At 42.6% G+C, this 9,386-nt stretch overlaps 1 protein-coding gene across 1 annotated transcript in view; it reads right to left on the bottom strand.

Annotated features, from left to right (window-relative positions):
- Window positions 1–220: 220 nt before the first annotated feature.
- Window positions 221–9,386, bottom strand: part of LOC113630463 (cytochrome P450 3A29-like) — a 29,102-nt gene continuing 19,936 nt past the window's right edge. Inside the window, exons 10-13 of the mRNA XM_027125890.1 lie at window positions 8,521–8,681; window positions 5,645–5,871; window positions 3,036–3,198; window positions 221–316 (exon numbers count right to left, since the gene is read on the bottom strand). Coding sequence (XP_026981691.1) covers window positions 221–316; window positions 3,036–3,198; window positions 5,645–5,871; window positions 8,521–8,681 — 647 coding nt within the window. The remainder of the gene's footprint in view (window positions 317–3,035; window positions 3,199–5,644; window positions 5,872–8,520; window positions 8,682–9,386) is intronic.

Genomic DNA, 9,386 nt, shown 5'->3' with positions numbered 1-9,386 from the left:
TAAGCTGAGTTTGCGTATCTGGCATTTATTAATGTATATATATAACACTCCACGTAGACAGTGAGAAAGCTAAATGAATGTGCAGAGTCTCTAGTCATCCATCAATCGCAGGAGGGGAATCCAATATTCATTTCTGTGTCTTATCACAAAGTAAATCAAGGCCTCTGTTGTCCTGGGACGCAGCTTCCTTGAAGAACAAAGCGCAAGTCCTTAGGGAAAGTCAGGCTCCAGTTAAGGTCCCATCTCTGGGCTCAACCTTTAGAATAATGGGTTTTTCTAGTTGAAGAAGTACCTGACGCCTTAATTTCAGGTGCCTCTGCAACAGTTAAACAAACACGTGAGAATCGAATAATGAAGCAAGGCCAGCAAGAGAAACAAAGTATTGATATATAAGATACATTATGGACAATAATGCTTTACAAACATATAACAGCTAGTTTTAGCATCGTATACCTTTGATTCTTTTTTAAAAACTACAAATTCCATGTATTTAATAGATACAGGGATGGTCAGCTTATCTGTTTTTCATAGGGTGAACTTTAATAGTCGTGTCTTTCAAGGAACTGGCCACATTTATGTATAAACTATATGGAGTAAAGTTGTTTGCCGCATTCCCTTATTATCTTTTTTATTAAATTAAAATTTCCACCTATTGAGACATAACTGTCTTACAGGAGTGCATAAGTTTAAGGTGCACAGCATAATGATTTGATGTACATATATCGTGAAATTGTCACCACAGTAAGTTTCATTAACATCCATCAGCTCATGGATATGAAGAAAAAATATTGTTTCCTTCAGGTGATAGCTCTCAGGATCTACTCTCTTAACAGCTTTCCTGTACACCATACAGAAAGGTTAACTAGAGCCATCATGTTGTACGTGGCATCTCTAGTACTTATGTATCTTATAAATGGAAGTTGGTAGCTTCATCCAATCTACCCTCCTTATCTTTGATTGTTTATACTTATTCTTTAAGTTATGTCAAGACGAGATAGTGGAAGCATTCATCCGTCATTCTTTCCACGAAATATCTATTGAGTGCTTATTTCATACTAGGCTAGAGACAAAAATCTGGTTGGCTTGTGTTCTTTTTTTGATTTAAATTTTAGGTACAAAGGATGAGGTTTTTAAATTTACCAGATTCTTAGGCATTATGGCCAACTATCTTGAGCCATGTAAAGATAATTTTGTGTCCATTGAAACTTGCAAGGTAATCCTAGTAGGAATCACACATGTTAGTTACATCGGCCTTCCTCAACTTCTGCAGAGTCCAGTCACCTCTCCCAGTAGAACCCATCCAGTTTCATGATCGGAAGAGGTCGTTGTGAAGCATTATGCCTGGTTTTTTTTTTTTTTTTTTTTAACATTTCCTGTCTCCCAAATGCAGTGCAAATGGTGAACTTCTGACGACCTACAGTGTTTGTTCCAGTACTTTTAGCCCTTTTCTCACCGAGTCACTCCTTCAGTGTTGGGGGAACCAACAGAGTGACCTTCTAATCTCAGTTGACTGAAGGGCAAACAAATTGTCATGGAGGAGAGAAGCCCCAGCCTGTGGATGGCTGGGTGGAGCTTCAGGGAGTATCTGCCCTTCCCAGGTGTGCCAGAGACTCCCTTTCTCTCAGGGCTGAGTCCCCTGTCTGTACACACCTACAGGATGGCCACACAGACTCGCACAAGTAAAACGGAAACCGTCTCTATCCTCCTCTTCCCTGAGAAAGCCTACCCAAGGGGAGGAGCTTCTTACTAAATGTGTGACTCCTAGAAATAAGCCTTCTTGTAGGGCCGTGTTTGAGATGAAAAAATGGTCACTGTTCTTTGTGTGCTTCAGGAGAGATTCCAGATCTTTCTATAAATGTAACACCTTGTTATTTTAAAATTTCAAATGACATGCATATATGTCCCCTGCAGATAGACATACACACGTACACCAGGCATGTACACAAATGTCATTTGTTAAATTTCAGAAGTTCAAATTGCTCACAATTTGTATCCAAGAACTCTAATCAACGGCACATCTAACTCCCTAAGCATTTGCTGGGTGACTGGGAGGCATCGTTCAGAGTTTACGAAAGGAATAAAATGAGAGGCTACAGTTCAAGACGTTCATAGGTATAAAGAAAACATAGGAACCAAACTGGATGGTTCCATGACAAAGTGTTAAGTTAGGTCATGGGAACCATGATGCCAGCCTGTGGTGACTGATACAGAGCAGAGGGGAGAGTGGGCTGTGCACTGGGTGGGGGAGGCTCCATGAAGGGGCTCAGGATTGAACTAGAACTTGAAGGGGGAAGAACAGAATCGGGGGGGTGGTGGGCGAGGAAGAGCACACATAGAGTTATTATTAGAATGTAAAGGGAGCCCATCTTGATGGCAGCAGGACCCCTGGAAGGTGAGGGGGCTGTGGGAGTCCTTCACATCTGGCAGAAATGCTTTCCATCAGGGGTTCTCACCATGGCTACACAGGAGAATCCGCGGGAGTGGTTTGAATGCCACACTCCGGGCGAATTATTTTAGAATAAATGAGATGACCTAGGCATCAGGATTTTTTAAAGCACCACAGTAATTTCATTATACAAGCAGTGGCTGAGAACCACTGCCAGGAGAGCTTCTGTAAGTTCTGGTGGAGAAGAGCATCACTGAAGAGCCATGACTTTTCAGTGTGTGCTCTCATGACTGTGCACACACTTCCCCTTCCTTCCGGTGGACTTGAAATGAAATTTAAAACATTGCTGAGGTTCAAAAGACTGCCAAGAATCATGTCATGCTAACTGCATTGACTCTAGATGACCTTTATGGTTGGGTCATTACAAAGCCACAGGCTTAGCCATCCAGAGCTGAAGGACACTTAAAGGTCACAGATGGCTCCAAATACATTCATGTCCAATATGACAAATTATTGCTTGAATAGAACACATTCATATATGTGTGTGTATGTGTGTGTGTGTGCATATATATATATGATATCTATCTATCTATATCAGTTTTAAAAACTCACAATAAACACAATTAATGCAGCTAGGTAACTGTCTGACCTGTGTTTCTTTGCAAGGTTTGAAGGAGAGGTTCTGCAGGACTTTGATAACAGCAAGTTTCATGTTCATGATACCAAGTCTCATACCAATGCAGTTTCGGGGTCCAGTTCCAAAAGGCATGTATGTGTAAGGATTTCTGCTCTCCTTGTTCTCCTTACTGAACCTGGTTCCACAACAGTAAATGAAACAAATTAACGAAACAGAAAACCCACAAGAGCTCAAAGTCTGAGGCTTAACTTAAACACTCAACTAGTAGCATTAGGGATGCCTGTGTGAGCTAGTCATTGAATCCTGCTGTGGTGATTTTGCTATGAGAAAGGTAAACTCCAGATCCTTCCCATTCCCCGGACCCTATAGGAGCTTTCAGTCCTGTTGAGGAGATGAGATGAATGCTGTTTAAAAACAAATTTCTCTCTAAACACTAAATTTACATTCAGGCAGTGAGATGTTCATGCTCTGAACTGATTGAAGGAAACGTGGGTTCCTGCCTCCACGCACACTTATGTCGGCCATGTGCTCATGGGGGAAGGCAGCAGGAGAATCAGCTCCCAGGATTTAAATTGTCATTTCCCCCTTGTATTCCCTTCCCTCCCGTCCCCTTGTGTCTGTCTGTCTGTCTGTCTGTCTCCCCCACAGCACAGAATGCTTAGGTCACATTTCCATAACTATATGACGCTACTATAGAATAACCACTGATTTCCTTGTCTATCTGTTCCACTAGCCTATAAATTCCTTGATGGTTAGACCTCTGTTTTATTCAACTTTGACTCCTCAGTATTTGAATATATTAAGGAAAAATATGGAATTGTGGAAAGTGATAATAGCATTGCGATTATGTATATTTTAAAGAGTCCCTACTTTGCAAAACATTTTGGAATATTTACAGACACTGTGACTTCAAATAATATGGGTAGATGGAGGAGGGTAGCGGTAGCATGTGGATGGAGCAGAGACATGGGATGGTTGTCGGGCAGGGAATGGGCACATATAGATACATCAAAAGTCTTCCACAGGTTACTGCCTATAGAATATACTTGTGCATACGCCAAAAATTCTCCATGATAGGCTTTTTTGTAAACATTTGGATTTCTCACTGCCTGGCCAAGTCCCTGACACGCAGGTGAGCACTAACTCTCTGCTTGACGACTGAATGAATCAAAAACGAACTGGGAGATGAGGATTGACATAAATACACTACCATGTGTAAAACAGATAGCTAGTGGCAACCTGCGGTATAGCACAGGGAGCTCAGCTCTGTGCTCTGTGATGACCTAGATGGGTGGGATGGGGGGGAGGGAGGTCCAAGAGGGAGGGGATATAGGTATACATACAGCTGATTCACTTTGCTGTACAGCAGAAACTAACACAACATTGTAAAGCAACTATACTCCAATAAAAAATAAATAAAGTGAACCAAAATGAACAACAGCAAAAAAGAAATAACGGTGAGTGGTCTCTGGTCTTAGGCTCATGAAGCTGCAGGAGAGGGAGCTACTGAGCTTCAGGGAAACACAGAGGTTCCCTGGGCCAGAAAACAGAGGACTTGGTCCACTCCAACTTCCTGTTTCAAGAAGTGCTATGTGTAGAGGTGATGCTGGCACTGAGGACACTAGGGCGAACAAGATAAAGTCCTTGCCATCAGGGAGCTTATAGTCAGGGGCTCATAAAAGTCTAGATCCCAGCTACTGCCCTAAATTATTCATCTCAAATTTTGCTCACTGTACAATAAGGGGGAAAGCATCCACTCTTTCCAGAATCCAATCTGTACCGAAGCCAGACCTTGACTCTGAATTCCCAAAGAGGATGCTCAACCCCTCCAAGGAGGAAGTCTCAGACATCTAGAGAGCAGAGGACTTCTCTTTGGAAGGTCACCAAGTACTTAGGTAGAAGGGACTGGCCCAGGTGTGCAGCCACAGACAGAACCAGGGCACCTGTGTGCACCTCCGTCCTCAGTGAGGCTGCCTGAACCACCAGGGATGAGACCTCTAGGTCCCCAGCCTGCACTCTCACAATAATGCTAGAGGAAATGTAGCCAGTGTTTAAAGAAATGGAAATGTGGGAACATTAGTGATGAATTCAAAGAGCTAAGGAGAAGGGACAGAAAAACTTAAAGGAAATAAAAGGCCTATACACCTCAAATAAGATAGTGGTTACGCAAATTATGGCATATGCATATAATCACTTATATAATTATATATAGAGAGAGATAGCTAGATAGATATACACACAAATTCACATAGAATGTTGTTTATAGTTTACTGTGAAATCAAGTAAGCAGTTCAAAACCAAATTAAATATACTACCATTCTAGTTTAAAAAATCTATATATGCCTAGACAAACGTCCATGCGGACATACATCACATTATCAATGAGGCTTATCTTAAGGTATTAGGAATGTAGACAGCTATAATTCTTTTTTCTAGTCCACAGTTTTGTAAAATTTGATTCGAACAATGATCACTCTTATATTAAGAAAAAACATCAAACACTAAAAAGAGGCACAAATAAATGATGGTACAATCGCTCATTTGTCTCCTACAGTAAGAGGCGTCTAATATGCTGGAACCACTCTGGATCAGAGAGGATTCCCTTTGCAGGGTTCTCCTACCTTTCAGGACGGAACTCCTCAGGCTCTGGCCAGTGTTCCGGATCTCTGTGAATAGTGAAGAGTGGCACCATCACCACTGTCCCTTTGGGAATCAACACCCCATGGACTTCCACATCTTTCTTACAGACTCTCTCAAGTCTAGCAGTAAGTGGGAATAATCTGAGAGATTCATTCAACACCATGTCAAGATATTCCATCTGTTCCAGGGACTCATAGGTGGGAGGTGCCTGGAAGAAAGAAATAGATTTTGATAAATTGAGATTGGGATCAAACTTCAACTCAGTCTAAATAGTCCTATTGAAATGGTAGGAGCTCCAGAGAATAATTTCAACTGGTAAAGGACCTTAACATTTATAGATGTTATAATATCTATCATGTCCTTTGACCTGCTCAGTGGCCCACTGAGATGTGTGGAGTGGTTATGACTCTACGAGAACATTGGGACAATCCCCTAAACAGGGCCTGAAATCCCACACGTTTATCAGCTAGTGTATTTTCTTTCTCACGAGAACAAACATGACTAATAGACTATGACCCTTAGTCTCAAGTGAAATGTGCAAAGTCACTGTTTCCTTTCAAAAGAGAGGCCACACATCTGTACCAAGGGAAGAAATGTATAAGTGCAAATCCTCTACTCAACATAAAATTTTTACCTGAGAAATCTCGTTTACTCATTCTTTTGACTATACCTATAAAATCTGAAAATACTTTATGATGTTAAAACTCTATAAATAATTTAGGGAGAAACGAGTTCCTTTCTAAACCAAATACAAAAACAAAGAGCAAGATTGGGTGCTACAAGGAACACAATTTCAGATCCAGGGAAAGTTACAAGAGGATGAGAACCCTACTCTCAGCCACAGCCTCTGTTGCTGGAACAGTCTCCTATGGTCCCTTCAGGGGTGACTGTTAAGGTCTGAAGGTCTAAACAAGCCACTGCAGCCCCAGAGGCCAGCTCTCCTCACACCACAAAGAATTCCACTCTTGGCAGAGAGCTGAGACCAGTGGGGGTGACACGTGGCTGTCACGTGGGGTTATATTTAAGGGGCAACATTGTAGAGGGTGAGAGTTGGCTCAGGAGACAGACACCCTGGCACATAGGTTGGCGTTTTCACCACTAGGTACACGACTAGTATGTGAAAGTATTTCATCTCTCTGTCGCTCAGGTTTCTGAAACGTCACATGGAGATAATTAGAGTTGACACTTCATAGGCTTGTGTGGCAGACACACTCACTGCTCACCCAGTATCCACGTAGTCCCTCTATTTCCCAGCCCACTTGAAGTTACAGGAAACCAGCTTTGCCAATGGGCTGTGAACCGAGGCGATTATGTCAGTTCGGGGACAAATCATTTGAAAAGCCAGTGAGCAACGCTCGAGTCCCTTATTCCCCAGACAACAGGAAGTCCTCATGTTCCAGATAAGGTAGCTACAGGAAGGTGGAGCCTCTTAGCCTGTATCCCCGAGTAACGCTGTGGAGCAGAGCTGCCCTCTCCCATCCTCCACTAACAATCCATGTTGGTCATGTAGATGTGGGTTAGAAGTAAACCTTTGCTATGAAAGCTCTGAGATTTGAGGGCTCATCTGCTACTGAGGCATAACTTAGCCTCTCCTGACTTATACAGAATTTTATGAAGAGTAAATTCGTTTATAAATAGCATCTAGAACAGACACATATAGTAAAAAAGCAAATGTTGGCCAATAGTGCTCTTGTCATTGTATTATTATAAAAGAGGAAGAAGACAATGCTTTAGCAATTCTCTCTTGCCTGGTGACCATCTTATTACAATGAAAAGAATTGCAATATGTGGTTTACCAGAGAAGACAGATCATCTCTAATTTAGTTAGGTACTACAATCTATCCTTACCTTATATTTGAAGGACCCAGGACCCTGAAAGGTGATAAAATTTGTCCAAAACCACAGCCAGGACTCAAACTCACGTCCTCTGTTTCCTACTTTAAGCCCTTTGTTGTTCCGAGGCTCCTCCTAGTCTGCAGTGTACCCAGGGCGGTAGACTGAATTAATGGTCCCAGTTCTCCAGCCCTTCCTGGGTCCATGCCCTTTGCCACCTACCTCTGTGGTTCCCTCCCATCCTGACTCTGGGGTTGGCCAGGTGGTTTACTTTACACCAGTGGAAATCTGGCTAAGTGTGATGCTAGGAGAGTTTTGAAAATCACCCATATGATTGGACTTTTGGTTCTTGCCATCTACCATTGCCTTGAGAAGTAGACAGGTGGAGACTGAGAGGCAGGAGGAGCAAGTGTGGAGTTGAGTCAGCCTAGCCAGCTTAGACAAGGCCAGCCTAGATCAGCCAAGAGCCAGAACCAAGCAAGTCCAGCCAATGTCAGCAGATAACTATGTGGGCACTAGAGCAACAGATGCTTACTGTTAGATGCCACTGAGGTTTTGTGATTTATTTTATTTTATTTTTTTTTGCGGCACGTGGGCCTCTCCCATTGCGGAGCACAGGCTCCAGATGCGCAGACTCAGCGGCCGTGGCTCACGGGCCCAGCCGCTCCTCGGTATGTGGGATCTTCCCAGACCGGGGCATGAACCCATGTCCCCTGCCTTGGCAGGCGGACTCTCAACCACTGCGCCACCAGGGAAGCCCCGAGGTTTTGTGATCTTTATGTGGCATTATTGTGATAACTGATATGCCAGGACCAGCACTTGTTTCAAACCACTTATATTTCTGTGAGTAGTACGCATTACCTACGTTTTCCCCCTTTGTGCTTGACTCTTGAGGTCCTTCCTAAATAGCACAAGTGAAAACTTTGATACTTATGCTTTTTGCAAAAATCTCCTGAGAAGTGGCAAGGAGACATTTGTGCTAAGGCTTCACTTTCCCCCTCCCTCTCCAGGTATCATCACTCACCTTACTGGGGAGAGCTGCGTCAATCTCTTCCTGCAGCTTCTGCTGGATGTCAGGGTGAGTGGCCAATTCATAGAAAAGGAAGGAGAGAGCCTCAGCAGTGGGCTCATAGCCACCAAAAATAAAGATAATACCTTGGGCCACCATTTCTGGGTCAGACAGAGCTAAAAGGGGAGGAGAGACATTGTAGGTAAAGCATGTCAATATAAAACATCACAAGTTAGAGGATGAGAAATCCCAATGAGACTCCCAAATCCCTAGGGAAAAAAATGGAAAAGCAATTCAGAGCAAAACTGGGAGTGGTTTGCATTCTCATGTCTGTTTTACAGAGCCAGAAACAGGCAAAACTTTTCTTAATCCACTTTTTCCTCAAGGTCTGTACTATACTTGGCCCTCTGCTCCTGGTTATGCCACAGTCTCCACCAACACAGCTGAGTAATTTCAAGACATAGCATTTCTGTCTAACACACACAGCATTATCAGTATGCCCCTTGGAGAATCCTAAATGCACTTTAGCTACAAACAGTATGGGGTAGCCATGTTTTTCCTTTAAAAATTATATTATTCTAGCTAAAGTATAACATGAATTTTTTTGAGAAAGTTTGCAATACTAAGGCTGTACTGTAGGGAAAATTAATAGAAGACTTGGGGCACAAGTCTTCAAATGGATGATCACAGATATACAGAAACTACAGAAAAAAAAAAAAGCTAGAAGAGTGCTGATTGATCCTAGTCTAATCAATGGCATTAAAATAGCAGAAGAAACAATGTGTCCTTAGAAGGGCATTGGCCAGCATACAATATAGAAAAATAGGACCCAGGGAGTGGAATCAGCAATGCTTATTCAATCATGACCTGAATATCATCTT

This window comes from Aethalodelphis obliquidens, unplaced genomic scaffold, assembly GCF_003676395.1.
Source record: "Aethalodelphis obliquidens isolate GAN/ISIS:26980383/991018 unplaced genomic scaffold, ASM367639v1 scaffold30, whole genome shotgun sequence".
NCBI lineage: Eukaryota > Metazoa > Chordata > Mammalia > Artiodactyla > Delphinidae > Aethalodelphis > Aethalodelphis obliquidens.
Note: the sequence above shows the minus strand (reverse complement) of the source record. Positions and strands in the feature narration are given on the sequence as shown.